Consider the following 20,259-nt stretch of genomic DNA (forward strand, 5'->3'; position numbering starts at 1 on the left):
CTGTAGTTTTGCAGGAGTGAGGAGGCCCACTTCTATATGTGATATACTAAGGTGTTGTCTACACAGGTAAAAAATTCTGCTTCAACTTGTATTTTTCCTGGTCCATAGTGACCATGTTAATGCCACATAAATTCATATTAAAACAACATGAGAGCAACATTTCCAGCAACACGTTTCCTAATGCTAAAAAATACATCAAAGGGGGGATGGGGCGCTTGCAGACACCCCCTCTGCCATTAACCTCAATACGGCTGCTGGGGAGAACTTAGACACGCTTCAAGGGGGAAATTCAATGTGTTGAAATACAATTCCCCCTTGGCTTTCTTCAGCTATAAACAGACAATCTGGTGCCTCTTTACTGCTTTTTCATCTGAGGAAATTTTGAAGGAGGAAAGGTGAGAAATAGCACTCAACACAGTGCAGTGTTGGGAGGAGAAAATAGTACAAAGAAGTATACACACATTTCAAGAAGCATACAACATTGTTTTATTATATGGACCACTGACCAGGCCAATCCCTGTACTATTTGTGAAATCACAACAACAGTAACAATAATAAACAAATTTATAGTAGAGTGGGTAACACTATTGCTTCAATTGGCGATGTGCACAGTGGATTATAATTGATTCATGCCTCAATTGTATGTGCTGTCACTTGGTTGTATGTGCTGCTGATTGACAAAAGCCATTTATTTATTCCTATTCAAGGCTCAAGTGCAAAGGGAGGCCCAGAGGAAGTGCATTAACCTTTCTGTATGAGGTAAACTTTGCTATGTTATAGGTGTAAAGAGTTCAGTATCATGGGGAAATTACATAGTTGTATTAGTGGGATTATAAAAGATAGGGAGGCAGCATAGGCTTTCTGGTGGTCACAAAATCTGTTAAACTGTTATATGGACTCAGGGCCCTTCCACACAGCCATATAATCCAGAACATCAAGCCAGAAAAATCTCACAATATCTGCTTTGAACTGGGTTATCTGAGTCTACATTGCCATATATTCCAGTTCAAAGCAGAAAATGTGGAATTTTATTCAACTGTGTGCAAGGGGCCATTGCTATCTCTGCAATTGTCTCTGTTCATCCCAAACTGGCAGACTAAAGACAAACCTACACATCTCAGACAGAAATAAAACTGGGTTTAACAAATTATAGGAAATAATAGGAGGGTGGTTACTTGATCATTTTTAATTAACAGTATTTGTTTATCAGTCTGCAGGGCTGACTGATGCAGAACAGACAAAAATATCATTTTGAAAGCAAATTAAGAGAAATTTTAAAGGGTTTTTATGAAGTCACACAAAAAATCCAAATAATCTGCAATATCAATCTTAAAACTGATTTTAAGGACTAAAGGACCTTGCCTGGTTGGAACATGATCTAGAACATAATGCTTATGACCTGGTTAGAAATGGGTTTTTATGTAAAATCAGCAGAAAGGCATTTGAAAGCCTGAGGCCCCTTCTACACTGTCATATAAAATCCAGTTATCAGCTTTGAACTGTATTATATGTAAGTGTAGACTCATATAATCCAGTGTATTATCTGCTTTGATAATCTGGATTATATGACAGTGTAAAGCCTGAAACTCCCCTAGCTAATACTACATTGGATACACCTGCATTGAAAATTTAGACCAAATATCTCTCTTCCATTTATTTCTGAAGACCAAATTCAGTAGTGTTTGACACAAAGCAGTATGGTAATTTATGGTATAGCAATGAAGTTCCCATAACCGGTACTATGATTAAATATAGCTTTCAATTAGTATCTTCTTGCCAAGGAAGACTCAAGCCCCTCTCCACCCAGCTGGGAATTCAAGAATCCTGTTGTCATTGGACTGTGGCTGCTGAGTATTGTTTCCCTTTGTAGAATATAGAAATGTGATTAAAGTTACCTGTTCTTCTTCTTCGCTGCCTGTTCCAGCTAAACTCAAAGAGCTAAGATGCTTGTGAGAGTCAGAAAACTGTGGGGTGGAATGAGGAAAAGATTCAGTGACAGATGGAGAATGAAATGGGTTTAACACGCAAAGATTATAGTTATACATAACACCAAACAGGCTACGGAAAATGTAGGCTACAAGTAAGAAACTCCATGGTATTCTATGAATTAGTAGAAATTCTAGAAATACAAAGACAGAGAGAGAGAGAGAATTTGATTTTTCTTTTCAGAGAAAGTTGCCTACACATCCAACACTAAGGAAGAAAAGGTTGCCCACTGATTGAGAACAGGCATCATTTCTTTTGAAGTCACTTCTGTAATTGTTTTGATAGTCTTCTGCTACTGATGAAATAGCTCAGTTCCTTAAAATGGGGATGAACTGACACCTGAAAAATCTATCTCCAAATTATCTGAAATGTTTTCTAGGACTTCTCATCCCTATCGTCACATCTATTTCTGTGCATTTTCCAAAATGATCTGCGCTTGGCAATGTAGGCAGGCTCCTACGGATTCCTTCCAAATTTATGTATTCATTATATGTCACTGACATTTTTATCTTTTTGCTCCTTTTGCTCCACTCCTTTTCCTCACATCATCATGATTACAACTACACCATAATATAAAAGATAGAGTGGAACTGTGCCAGCAAACCCAATTGGATGGAACAGCTAGAACCACAAGCTTGTGACCAAAATTGAACCATTATATGGTCATCCCTCCACATCCACTGAGGTTAGGGGCACAGGAACCCTATAAAAGTTTTAAAAACACAAAGAAAGATATTGCTTTTTTTTTTTTTGCTGAGAGGATATCTGCTTAGGAATTTCTAGGTCTTCCAGCATGCCTCCATGACTGACTTCTGCTGGAGGCTCACCACAGAATCACATTGGGGGACCTAAGAATTTCTACAGAGATGCTCTCTCTAGAAATCTCTGGGTTCTCCGACATGGCCAGAGGAAACTGACTATAAGATCACAGTGGAGGTCCCAGAGATTCCTAGAGTGAACATTTTAATTAAATCTATGAATGATTAAATCCGCAAAAGCCAAAACTGAAAATGTGGAAAGAAGCCTTATTTAGTTTTCCAGCTTCATTACAAACTTGTGTCTTTCCTTGAAATGACCACTTACTATAACGTGCAGGTTACTGAAAGATAATTTCAGTTGATAAATATCATAATACAAACTACTGTTTTCACAATGTATTCAAAATTATATTCCAAAATGTAATACCTAAAAGAGCATACCTTTGTTGTGCTGGAATTTAGGATTTCATGTAGCAAAGATGTTTCTGGTGGACTTCTGGGTAATCCATCATCTTCTGAGTTCATCCCAGCATCATCCACTCTCTTTGAAGGGATTCCAGATGGATATGGGATACCTGGTTTCCAATTTTGCTGGAGCTTCAACTACCATGAGAAAATTCATTTATCTTTTAAATGTTTATTTACGGTATGTATCCTGCTTTTCTTTGCAAGAAGTACATGACAGCTAAGAACTTCCAAAAATTAGCATAATTCAGAATTCTAATTCTAAAATAGAGAAAAATAATAAGAAAAGAAACACAATTGTGACACAAAGCTTGCACAAATAAATGTGTATTTGGATGGTGCCTAAATGACAATGACAACAATATTTCCACTGGAGGAGAGTTCCACAGATACGTTGCGATCACTGAGAGGATGCTTCCTTGTATGATTATCTGACAGGCAACATTGAATAAAAGTATTGGGGAAGAACCTCCTCAACAAATTTAAAATTCTGGGTAGGTGGATAATGAGTGAGATAGTACATTATACCTATTAGTGAACAGCAGGATGATGAAATATTTTATTCTTGTCCTTATGAATCAGTAGCTAAGTCCTTGGCTACATGGAAGAAATGAACCAGGAGAAAAACTCACCAATATTTTCCATATTCAAAATTCTCTTCCCTCTCCCAGTTTTCCCACAGACATGCCCAATGTCAATATAGGATATGTTTTTTCCCACTATTTGTGTTGTCATTTGTCTGTGTCCACAGTATGATTTGATACAGGGCTTGTTTACCTCTATAACATATCTCTTCGTTCTATCTCCAAAATTCTCAAGAACAGAAATGACTGAATGTCCATCCTGAGCCAGAGACATAGGTCTGATCAGTTCAGTGATGGACAAACAAGTAGAACTTCTACAATTTGTTAGTTCACACACCATGCATGAAAATATGAATATTTAGCCCCTTTAGTATACCCCACTAAGAGTGTAATTCTATGCACTGAGATTGTTTTTAAAAATCCAGAATTAAATTAAGAAAAAAACTAACACAACTTTTCTAATAGTATTATATATTGCTTACATTACCTGCAAAGCCCTAATTCGATCTGAAACATTTTCCTGTGAAAACACCCGAACTGGCCCAACAGGCTCTTGTGTAGGTTCTGGAATGAAAATGCTGTCATGGGACAGGGCTCTGCTTCCCATTGTGCTTCTGTGTATCCTAGGAAAATATAGAAAACTAATGAAAAATGCTCATTTACATCGAATTGCCTTGACAAATGCTTAATACTTAGTGGTGGTAGCACTTGTTGCTATTGTTGCTCAAATCATATTTCTAATGCCCCATTGAATAAATGTGTAATGAATTTGAGGAATTGCTGAAGAATGGCCACCCAACAATAACAGCATTCTCGTTGAGGCTTCTTCTACACTACCGTATAAAATCCAATTATCCGCTTTGAACTGGATTATATGGCAGTGAAGACTCATATAATCCAGTTCAAAGCAGATAATATGGATTATTTTACTTGACAATCTGAATTATATGGCAGTGTAGATCAGTGGTTCTCAACCTGTGGGTCCCCAAGTGTTTTGGCCTACAACTTCCAGAGATCCCAGCCAGTTTACCAGTTGTTAGGATTTCTGGGAGTTGAAGGCCAAAACATCTGGGGACCCACAGGTTGAGAACCACTGGTGTAGATCCTGCTTGAGTCAACTGTAGGAGCACCTTTTTAAATTATCTTTTCATTTTTGAGATGGGGTATAGCGTCTAGATCCAGGGAAGTCATGCTCCCCCTCTATTCTGCCTTGGTCAGACCACACCTGGAATACTGTGTCCAATTCTGGGCACAGCAATTGAAGGGAGATGCTGACAAGCTGGAAAGCGTCCAGAGGAGGGCAACTAAAATGATCAAAGGTCTGGAGAATAAACCCTATGAGGAGTGGCTTAAAGAACTGTGCATGTTTAGCCTGCAGAAGAGAAGGCTGAGAGGAGACATGATAGCCATGTACAAATACGTGAAGGGAAGTCATAGGGAGGAGGGAGCAAGCTTGTTTTCTGCTGCCCTGGAGACTAGGATGCGGAACAATGGCTTAAAACTACAGGAAAGGAGATTCCACCTGAACATCAGGAAGAACTTCCTCACAGTGAGAGCTGTTCGACAGTGGAACTCTCTGCCCCAAAGTGTGGTGGAGGCTCTTTCTTTGGAGGCTTTTAAGCAGAGGCTGGATGGCCATCTGTCGGGGGTGCTTTGAATGTGATTTCCTGCTTCTTGGCAGGGGGCTGGACTGGATGGCCTATGAGGTCTCTTCCAACTCTACTATTCTATGATTCTATGAGAAAGCAATCATTTTTGAATTCACAACGATGCATGGATGAACTAAAAGGCATGGTCCAGAATCTTATGTGTTACTACCACTAGGAAATAACTCTATATTCAGTCAGTGCAGCAGATGCTCAAAAAAGCAATGGGCGAATTAACACATGCAACCAAATTGCTTGCAATTGCTCCAGCAGCAACAACATCTCAGCTGGTCTGGAGAACAATTCTTCCAAGTACTGAACTGTACTGCTTCTTCACAGAAAATATTTTAGGATTGAAAAAGTCCTCTAAACCATTGCTGAGGAAACTATGAACCTTTAGCTGTTAAAGAACTATCAATATCTATGCTGCATTGAGCAGATGAGTAGGTTTTCATGCTTATTTCATCAATGCTTTTGAGCTTAGAGTCCTGCCTTTCCTGAAAATTCCCCTACCAAAAGTTCACATTTCTACTTTACTATGGATGTAGTATTATCTGATATGAGGGGGTATCTTTAATTGCAGTGGGTTTATGTTATCTGTTAATTAAAAAAATGAAAACAATATTACAAATACTAAATGAAGAATTAATGATATTTGTGAATAGCTACAACACACTTTGTGGTAAAGTGTGCACACAAGGGAATTCACACTGTGATTTGGCACCCTCCAGTGGCACCATTGAATAATACAGCCTGCCCTTTGCGAGGAATACTTCCTTTTTTGGCCCTTACAAAATGCACAGCTGCAGTGATTGCGCAGAAGCCCCACCCCTTGTGAACACCAATATCCATAATTACAAATGAGAATACCGGTATTATAGTTGCTCAGTTGTGCCACCTAAGCGTCCTGTCCCTGTGCACACATCCTGTTCCTGGAGCAAGGCTCTTGGAAATTGGAATTTCTCTTCACAGATTATACTAGCTACCCTGTTTTCCCTAAAATAAGACATCCCCAGAAAATAAGACCTAGTAGAAGTTTTGCTGAATTGCTAAATATAAGGCCTCCACCGAAAGTAAGACCTAGCAAAGTTTTTGTTTGGAAGCATGCCCGCCAAACAGAACTCCAGAGCATGCAGGATCGGTAAATGTACGTACCATAAAGTGTTGTACATGGAAATATTGGTAGTAACAAGAAATTCTTGATAGGATTCACAGTTTGTCTGGTTATGCTGGTTTATGATAACTACTGTACTGTATATAATAAATGTTCATTTTTTTTGTTCAACAATAAATGTGAATTCTTCTTCATGAAAAAATAAGACATCCCCTGAAAATAAGACCTATAGCATCTTTGGGAGCAAAAATTAATATAAGACACTGTCTTATTTTCGGGGAAACACGGTAAATGCTCATTAAAATAGTTACATTTCTTCCTGATCCCACTTCACATTCCTCTTACATTTAAAATTGTACACTAAGGAAATTTTAACGCAGTAGAGAAGAACTTTGGACAGGCATTGGGGGGGTTAGGTTTGAGTCAAGGATATGAAACTCACTGGGGGATCTTGGAAGTCACCTTTCCGTTTTCTCTTAGCCTGATTTTTCTTAGATTTGTTGTGAATATTAACATAGGGAAGCAGAGGGCCATGTATTTTGCCTTGATCTTACTGTAGAAATATATTTTATGTATAACAGGAAATATAATGTCTGGATAAATAAATATAGGTTGGATCTGTATCTAAGTCTGTAGGTTGGATCTGTATCTAAATTAGACAACTTGATGCTGAAGTTATTACCTACCTTGCCCTTACATGATGGAAATTTACTTGAAGCCTTTATTACATTCTCAAAGGATTAAAATGCTCAAGTACATTTTGGGGGAAGTAGACCAGAAGAAACAAACCTGGTTTTCTATCTTGGTAAAGACAGTTTTGAGACTTACTCAAGTTCATCTTCAGAATCATAATCCATATGGGTGACCTGTGGTGCTGTGACATCGCTTGCAGACTGACACGGTTTCAGGTTACCAGTTTCGGAAGTTGATAGTGTCTCCTTCCTTTTCCTCTTCCCAAAGAACTTTTTGATAGATTTAAATTTAGACTTCTTCTTTCCTAAGTGAAAATATAGAAAAGATATAGTTATGTGTTGTCAAAGGCTTTCATGGCCAGAATCACTGGGTTACTGTGAGTTGTCAGGGCTCTATGGCCATGTTCCAGAATCATTCCCTCCTGATGTTTCACCCACATCTATGGCAGGCATCCTCAGAGATTGTGAAGTCTGTTGGAAAACTAGGCATGTGGGGTTTATACATCTGTGGAAGGTCCTGGGTGGGAGAAAGAACTCTTGTCTGTTTGAGGCAAGTGTCAATGTTGCAATTGAACACCTTGATTAGCATTGAATAGTCTCGCAGCTTCAAAGCTTGGCTACTTCTTGCCTGGGAGAAGCCTTTGTTGGGAGGTGTTAGCTGACCCTGATTGTTTCTTGTCTGGAATTGCCCTGTTTTTGAGTCTTGTTCTCTATTTACTGTCCTAATTTTAGAGTATATTAATCCTGGTAGCCATATTTTGTTCATTTTCATGGTTTCCTCCTTTCTGTTGAAATTGTCCACATGCTTGTGGATTTCAATGGCTCCTCTGCGTAGTCTGACATGGTGGTGTTAGAGTGGTCCAGCATTTCTGTGTTCTCAAATAATATTCTGTGTCCAGTTGGTTCATTCTGAAATGGCATTATTTGGCAGTGTAGATCTAGCCTGCAATCTTATCCTCCATTACTCCCCCCTCTTACTCACTATAGCTTTGCAGGAGTGAGGAGGCCCACTTCTATATGTGATATACTAAAGTGAGGTTTATATATCTGTGGAAAGTCCAGGGTGGGAGAAAGAACTCTTCGTCTATTTGAGCCAAGTGTGATTGTTGCAACTGATCACCATTATAGTTTGATTGCAACCAACATGCAACATTTATTCCGATGAAAATTTGCATTAGTCAAACTTTGGGCATGGAGAAATTTGTTCCTTGGCAGACAGATTTACTAAGAGCTTCTTTTATATCTAATGTTCCATGAAATTACAAGATAACTAAAGTTTCTAATTCTTAAAAGGACTAATTTTCTTGCTCTTATTCTTACTCTTAACAAAAACTGCCTTTCTAATAGACAGAATGAGGAATGAATCAGAAATATAAAGTTGGTAATACTAATCCACATTCAAATCCATATATATGTTCACAGTTTTAAATCATACATCTAAGAAGGGAAAGCTGCTGTATCTAAACTCCATCAATATTCTTAGAATTACACCCCTTACAGTATGTCTAATTTTCCCATAAGTAAGATCTTATAGTAGTGGCATCTGAACATGTTAAGCATAAAAAGGAACAGAGACAGGAAACACTAAATTAAAACAATTTCCCTTTTTACCTGAATATTCCTCGCCAAATCCTTCGGGTTCCTGTAATTTGGTCTCCATTGTCCTTGCTGAACTCATATGGGAGTCACTGTTATGGAAAATGACAACTATTTTAGTGAAAGTATAGCATCCCCAATACACTTCTATAGTCTATCTGTTAAAACTAAATCCTAAACTACAACAAAAATGTATAAAACCTTAAGTATGTAACTCATACCTGATGGAATCAATGTAGGATGAGCAGCATCATAGAGAAAATGAAGTTTACATTATGCAAAATCCAATTCTACTCCCCCCCCAAAAAATGTCCGCACTTCAGAATAAAGTTGGAAGCATTAAGTTTCTGTCTTCTATGGAAGGAGACGCTTTGCTTAAGAATCTCCCTCTACCATGTTTTTGTCCGCCAGCCACTGTTCACTATATTCAGCAATATCCATGTCTCATGTATATGCAATATACCCAGATAACCCTGCCAAAATATACTAAACACATCAAATCCTGTCTGATCTTGGAAACTAATGGATAAATACCAGGTGCTGCCGGCCACATTTCAGAGGAAGCAACTGGCAAAACCACCTCTGAATATTCCTAGCCTTAAAAAAACCCTGTGAAATTCATGGGGTTGCCAATGAACAAAATCTGGCTACCAGTGTTAAAAGGCTCTACAATCAGGACAGTAAATAAAGAACAACACTTTGAAAACAAAGGAGTTCCAGACAAGAAACAATCAGGGCCAGCTAACATCTCCCGACAAAGAATTCCCCCAGGGAGGAAGCAAGCACGCTTTAAAGCTGAAAGGCCATTCAATGCTAATCAAGGTGGCCAATTGCAACATTCACACCTGCTCAAGCAGACAAGAGTTCCTTCTCCCACTCTGGACATTATTCCACAGATATATAAACCCCACTTGCCTAGTTTCCAACAGACCTCACAACCTCTGAGGATGCATGCCATTGATGTGGGTGAATGCTTCTGGAACATTCTTTGAAAACTCTCAGCAACCCCATATAAAATGGCCCTATGGTGCTAAAAGTATTTGTTAAAATCATTTCAGAGCATTTACTGTAATTTTCATACTAGGTGTGAAGTATCAGAAGACTATAGCTGAACAAACATTGTGTCCATCTTCAAAAATGGGGGAAGGCATAACCAGGAAACTACAGTCTACTTTGCCTCCTGCCAAGCAAAACTCTGCTACAGATTATTAAGCAGATGGTCTGCAAACATTTAGAAATGTGTGTACTGATAACTAAAAGCCCACATGAGTTTATTAAGTACAAGTCATATCTAACCAACCTTACTTAATTTGTACATCAGGGAAACGCAGACAGTGCAAAAGTCTGCATAGCTCAGAGGAGTTTCTATTTAAAAACCAAAAAACTCAGTGTAGACCAGAAGAGCCAGCAATGCCTAAGGGATTTCCACTGTTGCTTCTCTGGCCTCCCTTCAGCTGGCTGGACATGAGTTGCTCTGTTTGCTTTGGATTTAGCATCTGTGGGCTTTGCCTGCTGTCTAATAAAGCTGTCATTCATTTCTCCTACTGGTGGGTTTATTGCCTCCATAAAAGAACCTGGCTCATTTAACACTACACCTATATCATCATTTCAGCAAACATGTTTTCTCATAGCATCTTTTTTTTTACAAAATGATAAAATGTGTTTAATGCTGTTATGACTACATGGGTGTACCATATCTATATCTATATCTATATCCATCCATCCATCCCACACATTCCCTGGGGTTAGGGGCATAGGACCCTTGTGAAAGTCAAAATCCGCAAATAAAAAATCACTTTTTTATTATTGAAAGGAACACCTTTCTAGGAACCACAGAGTCACACTGGATGACCAAGATATTCCTTGGGAAAACATTTTAAATCAAATGTATGAATAATCAAATCCACAGAAGCTATAACTGCAAATGTAGAGACACAACTGTATAACAACCATTCTGTGTACAGTCATTGACTGCTGTGTTAAGCTGGACAGAAGCCTTCAGTCTCAGGTCCTATGGTGTTATACATTTTTATGAACGACTTGAATGAAGACACAGAGGCAAAGATTATCAAATTTGCAGATGATACAGAGATGGAAAAAAATAGCTAACACCACAGAAGATAGAAAACAATTTTGAAACAATCTTGACAGGCAAAACAAATAAGATGGAATTAATTAGGGATACACATTAAATCTCAAATTGAGGTACAACAACAACAACAACAACAAATGTCACATGAGTGGAGATTTGGTTGGGGAGCTAAACATGTGAAAAGAAACTTGAAGTCTTAGTGAATCACAAGCCAAATGTGAACCAGCAATGCAATGCAACTTCTAAAAATGCAAGTGCAAACTTGGCCTATGTAAACATGAGCAAAGTGTCCAGATCAGTAGAATGAAGCAGTAGGCAATAATAGTAGTAACAGAATAATAAGCTATTATAGGAAGTAGCTGATTTTGTTTTACTGGAGGTATCCAAGAATAGAGACTTTATGGCCATCTACCTGGAATTATTTAATTTCATTTAGGTCTGCATGACCTACATTCAGTTTTGTTTGGTCAACATGAAATATAAAATGTGTTATCACTTAGCTGCATCCCTGTTGTCTCGATTCCAGTAGCAGCTTCCATATCAACAGGACAATTAATCCATCAGTTTTGTATAACCTTTAAGAGCTAGGATCATACTGGCAGAAAACTGTTATTTTAAAATTATGAAAATTGTATTATGTGGGAGTGTTTCATGTTATTCCTTCACTTCAAGTTGCCAGTGTTCAGTAGGTTATGTATTTGGTTATTTAAACAGCATGGCTTTAAAATGTTTCCAAGGGTATTTTAGTTTTGCTTTAGCAAGTTATACATTTGTATAGTCCATATCCAGCTTTTTGATTTAATCAAAAACTCATTTACCAGCTGAGATCACACAGAGCTTACCTTACCTTTTATGAAAGGATAAAATGAATTAATGCAACAAAAAGTCAGTAGTTGCTAAGTTATGGAAACACACTGTAGCTGGGGTATTTAGGTATGCCGTCATCTTAATGACTCAAGATCACAATTGAGTCTTCCATATGTATACCATTTCTGCAGAAAGGGATTTGTTTGCTTAGTTTTATTATGTGCTATAAATGATTCAAAGCAGGCAACAATGGCAATAAACTGGCTCCTGAAGTCTGAAGTAAAGGAGAATGCTGAAGGCTATAATGTGTACTATAAATGTTATCATGTGGAATGGTGATCAGAGCGCTGGACTGAGATATGGGAGATCTAGGATAAAATCCCTGGTGAACCATGACATCAAACTGCGTCATCTTATCTTACTCATTCTTGCTCAGCCTGGCATACTTCGCAGACTTGTGGGAGAAGGAAGTGGAGAGACGAAGAGTTGTGCATGTTACCTTGAGCTCACTAGAGGAAGGACAGGATATAAATGTAACAAATAATAAAAAATAGATGAAGCTGCTTGCTCTTTCAATTAGAGCCAAGAGATCAAAAGTAGGCCAAGCATTTGCATGCTGCCTTCCCCTTAATTCCTACCAGTTTCTCCAAACTCTTTTGGGCTTTAGAAGAGCCCTAAAAACATGGCTATGTGCCCAGGCTTTTAATGAATAAACGATAAAGATGATATGGACTGACTTATGGATAAAGCACGAGGTTTTCGGACAAATGGATCTGAGCATACGTATTTTTAAAATTTATATACTGTAATTTTATACTGTACTGAATAGTTTTAAACTGATTTTATATATTATTGATTGATTTTGTATAGGCACCTAATTGTGCCAGTCCCTGAGTCCCTTCGGGTGAGAAGGGCAGGATATAAATATTGGAAATAAATAAATAAATAAATAAATCTTTCTAACGGCTAAGTTTGGTGTAGGTTAAAAATTTTACTACTCTTCAGTTATTTTCCTTGTAATCCTAGTTTGCAAACCTGATTCAAAATCTGGTTTCAAAACTTAGTTATGATATGCTTTAATGCAAAGGTTACTTTTAATAGCCATTTTACCAGGGAAATTTATGGATAGAAAAATAAAGGAAGTGAGTTTGGCTGAATGGATACATCATGATGCCTATGCCATGGTTATGAAACTGAAGTTTGTACCAACACAATTCGTACCAGCTCAGTTACCACCATTTTTCCCATAATGAAGGGGAGGTCCTGCCTTAATTGCCTAAATCAATTGTTTTCTTCAAACTAACAATAGCTGAAGCATTTTCCTTATTCCAAAATGATCACAGAGATATGCTCCATTAAGGCTGTGGATCATAGGATGATACTTGTAGAAAAATTTGTTACAATATTTGCTGTTGCCAGATCATCCACTGAGCTGTTCGCCTTATATCCTTATATGTAATACAATTATGCAATTGTCAGTTCTAAACCAAATCTATACAATTCAATAGGCATGAAAATGGACATACGATTACAGCCTCTGCCACAATATTATTCCAGTAATTATACTCTGCCTTGTATCTAACCTCTTGCCATCACTAACAAGATTTATATTGCTGAAATTATACAATGTCAAATTGCTCTCAATATCTTACGGTAAGATATGGTCTTGTCCAAAAACATGTTTTTTTACTTTTTGCAGTGCAATTCAAATTACAAATCATTATATTAAATTGCTCCTTTAAGATACAAGAAGAATGCTGTATAAATCCAGCATTCCTGTCACATGAATACTGAATACAACAAAGCAAGAAGTAAAACATAGTTACTTTACAGTTTGAGAGGCTTCACGGAAAGGTGCTATCTGACTAGCATGAAATATTAAAATTTGAAGAGTTTGTAATATGCGAATTTTTTCACTTCACCTTAACATCTTGGCTTGTCTTTCTAGACATGTCTTCACTGTTTGTTAAAAGTTGTAACCTGCAAACTTCTTAATCATACTGATCATTGTCAGTCACACTGAATTGTTAATATTAATTAACTAGTTTTAAAACTATTTTATTGTTTTGCACCTTCAAATCATTTTTGTTTCCAAGGCTGAGTCGAACTCAACATCTGGTCTGTAGCACTCAAACCACTATTCCATGCTGGGTCTTTATGTGTTGAAAAAGTAATATATAATTATCTTACATAGTGGAAACCCACAGGGTGACCTTGGGAAAATCACACTTTCTGTCTCAGAGGGAGGCAAAGGCAAGTTCCCTCTGAATAAATCTTGCCAAGAAAACCCCATGATAGGTTTGCTTCAAGAAATAACTTAAAGGCACACAACAATTATCTTAAAACAATGAGTATTTCTTTTATGAACTCTTTTGAAGGAGAACCACATTTCCCTTTTCTTAGATGTTGAATAATTAATTTATTATGCATGCAAGTTGTATTTGAGGTTCAAAATAAATTGAAAAACCAACTTCCATGTACTACCCTATAGTACACTTTAAAGAAGGTTTAAGCAACCTGAAATTACTGGGACCTCAATATACCGTATATACGTACATGAAAATGAATCTGACACACACCAATAATTAGAAAGAGAAGATGGATCAAGTGAAGATTTCTTAAGAATTGCAGATGGTGGCATACTTAAATTCAGAAAGAACTGAATCAATAAAAAGGGCAGATTAATAACATTGAAAAGCTAAGATAGAATGTCAAGGGCAACAGTAATTTAGAAGCAAGAGGGATCAGGATCAGAAAGCAAGTAGATGGCTCCAAAGACATCAACATTACAGATAGTTCATTCAGCAGATGGAGGGAAAGTAGAGAATACAGAAGAAACAGACAAGTTATGTGGTGGCAAAAAGGAAGACCAGGAACTGCAAAATCCAAATGGATAGTTTCAATTTGAGTATTAAAGAAAGCTACAAATCATCAGCAGGTAAATGTTTTTTAAAAGAGAACTAAATGTAGAAAAAAAAATGCTGTGGGTCCTGTGTGTTAGCTTGAATCAATGAAGTATAGTATTCCTATGCGTGCAATGAGGCAGCACAAGACAAAGAGAAAGAATGAATGTATAATGAATGCACTTGCAGTATGTCCATGCCTTAATCTTCCTCCACAAATGTCCAGCTACCAAATAAAAGGAGTAAGCTAAGTTTGGTAGAAGGAACAAATGGGTAAAAAATATCAAGAGCTGAAAATAAAGTAGAGTTGAGAAAAGAAACTGCTGAATCCAAAGAGCCAACAGAATTAAAGAAAGACAGAAAAGATACTATTAATTGTGAAAAGGCCTCAAAATTAACAGAATGAAGCTCATGAAAGAATGAATATTGAGGGGCTATATTATGAACAATCACAAAAGAAACAGGATGGTGATCAGACAAATGAAATCCAATAACTGAAAAGAGGAGAGAGCAATTCTTAATAAGAGTATAATCAAGACAATAGCCAAGGGAATGTACAGGTGAATCAGAGTAGAGCCGGAGTCCAAAAGAAAACAAAGAAAACATACGATAGCAAGATCTTTGGACTCATCCACATCAATATTAAAATCATCCACAATAACACTAGAAAAATCATCTGAGAGAAAGTCAAACAAGAATTAAAATTAGAAGTGAAAATTGAAAATTGACCAAGTGGATTTTAAATAATGATAGTTGTGGAGGTGAACAGAGTCTCGCAGCGTAAGAGAAACAGTGTGTTGGTGGAAAGTAAAAAATAGCAGAGACTGGCATGAACGAGATAGAAGATCCTCCTCACTCCCATCCTCACAGGAACTTGCATGAGAAAAGGAAAGTTCTATTGAAGTAGTAGTATCATTGGCAGGAAGCCAGGTTTCAGTGAGAGCATGAAGGTGAAAAGGTTTAGAAGAGAAATAAATCGTGAACAGTAGAAACTTTAGGACCAACAGTTCCATAAAGAGCAAGAAAAGGGAAGCTTGGAAGAAAGAAGACAAGAGATAAGTGTCAGGTTAAAAGAAATATTAGAAGCAGGAGTGATAAAAAAGAGAGGATTTTTTTCAAAGAGATATCAATTAAAGGATAAATGTAACCAAAAGGAAAAAAGAAAACAGATAAGTTACAACTGAACACTGACATCACTAGGAATGAAAGCTAGATTCTCAGTTTGCTGACAAATAGCTCTCCTTGGATTTTCTTTGCAGAAAATGTTGGAAGGGTTCTGAACTGATTTTTTTATCCCCAGCACCCAGAGATGACATAGTTGGTTGTGGAAGGAAGTACCTGGGTCAACGTCTGTCAGGAAGCTGTTGGAAGCCAGTCGGGAGCCCACAGAAGATATAACTCTCAGTAAAGGCAGAAACAGCAGCAGCTGGTTCACTCGGGACTCATCTACACTAAGCATATAATCCAGTCTGAAGCTAGCTCCAAACTGAAGTGCTTAGATGATACTTGCCACCAAAGTGTGCTGCTACACACATTAAGAGGAATAAAACACATCAAGTAAAGGCAGGGGAAAGTCTGAGATAAGCTCCCCCTTAATGCGCATCAGCAACCCTAAACGTAAAACACATCTCACAGCAAAATAAGCTCTGCAGAATACCCGCCAGCACTGATACACTTTGTAAAAATTGAAATGTGTGTGTGTGTGGGGGGGGGGGGGGCTTCTGAAAAACTCCTCAAAAGCACAGCTGGGCAGCAAGGCGCCAATTGACCCCCTAGGACAGGTAACTGATAATTTCCATTAACTATCACTTTCCCTTGTTTATACCTCATATGCCTTCAGGGCACTAGTGTGCATCTAACCTGAAAACATTGGGGGGGGGGGCATTCTCTGGCAGCTGTTGAGTCATGGAATCAGGAACCAGTTCAAGGCCACCTTCTGTGATTAATGTAATCATCTTCCTGGCCTCGACCCTGTTCCAAAATTATCAGTATAATAATCTGCACAATGAAAACAATTTCTGCCTAAGTGGTCAGTGTAGACCAGGGGTTCTCAACCTGTGGGTCCCCAGATGTTTTGGCTTACAAGTCCCAGAAATCCCAGCCAGTTTACCAGTTGTTAGGATTTCTGGAAGTTGAAGGCCAAAACATTTGGGGATCCACAGGTTGAGAACCACTGGTGTAGATGAACCCCCCTCCCCCCAGCTTGCCTTGTACACAATGGAGAGCCTCACTTGCAGATGCTAAGAAATGATGGGCCGCTGGAGCATGTGAAAGTCCCAGTGGAACAGCACTTCACATAATAGGCCTCACTTCGTTGAATGGCCTGTTCAGAATGACTGCTTGGATGGACCAAGTGGCATTTATGAGAGGGCCTCTCCAAATAACCTCAAAGTCTCAATGGGGCTATAAAGGAGAAGGTGGTCTTCACTGTAATCTGGAGCACAAAGGTATGATCCCATGTTATTGCCTTCACCATGTTATTTCCAGTAGCTCAGAAACTATCCAGGCCTGTGTTGACCCTGGGACTAGGAGATGATTCAGTATCTCAGTCAGGCTATCTATCCTCAAAATATTTAAGACAGCTACAGTTCTGTTTTTTCTATAGGCAAGGACAAGTATTCATATATAGAAATGTTAATTTTAAGCACTGGGTTACTAATTGACTACTGAGTTTGCCAGGTTAACCTGAAGAGACATTTGGTATATCACATCTTTATTCCATAGAGTTATCACTGGGAAACATTGCTCTCCCTGAGTGAATTTGGTACCTAAGTAGCAGGTGAAAGGGAGAACTAGATCTACTAGTAGACCTCTGTGTAATTTGTAATGGACTGACAAAAGACTGCCATTTTTTAAATCACATCTGAAACAAATAGCCAATACACTTGTGCTATTCAAAGTAGTAGCCACTGGACTATTGGCCCTGAGGGACGGCAGGCTCTTGATAAGGTTCCAGGAAAGAAACAACTGTAGTAATGGCCATAAATATAGTGTTAAGTTCCTGGCAAATTAGAAAAAAAAATAATTTCCAGTCCTCCACATAAAATTATCTGAGAAATAATGTTTTAAATGATATTTAAATAAATTTAAATAAAGCAACAACAACAACAACAACAACAACTTTATTCTTGTATTCCGCCCCCTCTCCCCGAAGGAGAGATATTATAAAAATATAATGGTTGGATTAAACAGGAATGTGTGTGTGTGTGTGTGTGTGTGTGTAAGGACAGTGAGTTCAGTTGTTTACAGAACAAACTCCTAGGAAAGTTGCATTTAGAACAAACTCCCTTTTTTGCTGCCTTTTGTACGAGGAACCAACTAGAGGATTTCAGGGTTCAAGTAAAAATGATTCAGCTAGTTTGGTGTCTATCCACCTTTGCTGTAAGGTTAACTTGAGGATTTAAGTTTATCTGACCCCTTTAAGACAAGCAGTGGGGGAAACCATCAAGATATGTACAAGGTAAGAAGTCTTCTGGGAGCACCCAGACCCAGTCAATTCATACAACAAGCACTGAGAAAGTGCCATAGGCTCCATTAATGACAAGGAAACCCAATACATGCTTCCATTTGCTGATTTTTTTCAAGTGCTATTATTTAGAGCAAATTGGGAATAACGTGGCCTTCCAGATGTTGCTGAACTACAGCATTCCTCAACATTGCTATGCTAGCTAGAACTGCTAGGAGTTGCAATTCAGTAGCATCCAAAAAAGTAGAGCATTTCCCATCCTTAACACTGAAGCTGTAACTATGCCCATATAACATTTTTAAACAGATTTTGTGACCACCAGAAAGCTTATGCTGCCTCCCTATAATTTCTTTTATAAACCCATAGATACAGAAGTACACAACTATGTAATTTCCCTATGGTACTGAACTCTTTACACCTATAACATAGCAAAGTTTGCCTAATACAGAAAGGTTGATCTTCTACCTCTGGGCTATATATCATGGTATTTCTCCTTATGAGGCTATCTTGCCAAAGTTAAGAAATTGCATATCTTGAATAATCATCTGGATAAGAACTCATTTTAAGAAATCAACCACAAACAAGGACCTAATCTGGATTTAATTAATGTTTGGTATTAATTGAGATGCTAGAAGCAGCAAACATAAGAAAATTTAAATAGTAATTAATTAACAATCTGTTTTTTCATTTATCATAAATTAAATAAATGAACTGACACTAACAAGCAGCACTTTAAAATATTCTAAGAAGGCCAGAAATCCATGCAGATATCAGTGCAACAAACCACTAGAGACTTGTAAAACAATATGTATATTACTAGAGCTTTACTGTACTTTCTATGGAGGGTATTAAAAAATTCAACTGTTCCCAAACACTCACTGAATTTTCATTATATAAAATAAATCAACCATAAAAAGAGTAAATGTTGTTTTCTGTATAATATAAAGAAACCAGTTAAAGTGATAGAACACCTGATAAAACTAAGCACAGCAGAGCATGTTTGCGCTGCTTTGTGTTTTTTGTCACAGTAACCAAGAAACCCATTAAAACATTTAAAAGTTACCCTTCAGTTAGAGAAATTAGGAACGTCCCCCCCCTTCGCCTCTTACCTGCATTCATTTTTGCTTTGCCAGATTCAGCAAAGCAAGAAGGGCCAGATGCATTTGGAGGGAGGAAAAAGCTAATTTTGCTAAATAGCTAAGCAGTAAATAAAAGCAAATTGCTGGTGCTTACGATTCACAAGAAAGGATTCTGAAGTAACGTTGATTGCATCTGATTTGTGAGGCACAGCCCTCTTCTTATATACCATCAGGCATCACGCTATGCTACTGTGCTTCTTCTCAAGCGTATGCACAACGCTGCCTTAGGCCTTGCAGATGATCCCAGTATCTGCCTCTGAATTATTTCACTCAAAGGAGAAAACACCATATCCTGAGTTGCTAGGAAACAGAAAGGGAGTTCCTGACCTGAATTCTTAGTAGAGTTCGATGTTGCCCAGGCAGCTAAGGTCTTCCACTGTTCCTTGGAAATACTGACTATATAAACCTGCATGTTTATCATCAAAATATGTGAAATCTTCAAAAGCAACAGAAACTTGTTAACTTCCTATGTGCAAAAGAGAGAAACACTATTTAGGTAATCATTATATTCATTTAATAAAAGACTTAAAAATCCTAGAGAAAATGTATTCATTTCTGGGAACTGTAGCTAATGCTGAACTTTTGTTCATATGAGAAAAGATTACTATGCGGTTTATGTGTATGTTGTAATCTTATCTTTCCTTGGACCCAAAATCTCCTCTGGGAGATTGGAAAACCTCAAGGGCATTTATTTTGTGTTATTTTGTGCTAATGAATGCTAAGAGAGGAAAAGCCAAAAATCCCAATGCTGTCATGAGGGTCACATAAGATTTGGCACTAGAACCTAAAAGTTTCCTTTTGTCATGCTGTGTTATGTTTGTGCTTCAGAAAGAACAGCACCTCTTTGCTAAACATGAACAGTGTCTACTTTTAATAGAATCTGTTCTGCCTACTGTCCAAGTGCCTCCAAGAACTATTCACACACACACACACACACACACACTTACACACACACACTTTGACCTAAATCTTTTGATTAAAATGGACTTACTCAGCATTTTTATCTCTTGT

The 20,259-nt window shown here is 37.8% G+C and overlaps 1 protein-coding gene across 5 annotated transcripts in view; it reads right to left on the reverse strand.

The window, feature by feature from the left end:
* The window catches only part of tsga10 (testis specific 10), a 136,277-nt gene that overhangs the window by 32,524 nt on the left and 83,494 nt on the right, over positions 1 to 20,259 (reverse strand). For 4 of the 5 annotated variants that reach the window (XM_062977261.1, XM_062977260.1, XM_062977264.1 and 1 more), the window contains 5 exons: positions 8,857 to 8,933; positions 7,382 to 7,550; positions 4,281 to 4,416; positions 3,186 to 3,347; positions 1,896 to 1,964 (listed from right to left, as the gene is read on the reverse strand). In XM_062977261.1, coding sequence (XP_062833331.1) covers positions 1,896 to 1,964; positions 3,186 to 3,347; positions 4,281 to 4,416; positions 7,382 to 7,550; positions 8,857 to 8,933 — 613 coding nt within the window. The remainder of the gene's footprint in view (positions 1 to 1,895; positions 1,965 to 3,185; positions 3,348 to 4,280; positions 4,417 to 7,381; positions 7,551 to 8,856; positions 8,934 to 20,259) is intronic. The other variant, XM_062977262.1, reaches the window with a different exon arrangement.

Source organism: Anolis carolinensis, chromosome 3 (assembly GCF_035594765.1).
Source record: "Anolis carolinensis isolate JA03-04 chromosome 3, rAnoCar3.1.pri, whole genome shotgun sequence".
Lineage (NCBI taxonomy): Eukaryota > Metazoa > Chordata > Lepidosauria > Squamata > Dactyloidae > Anolis > Anolis carolinensis.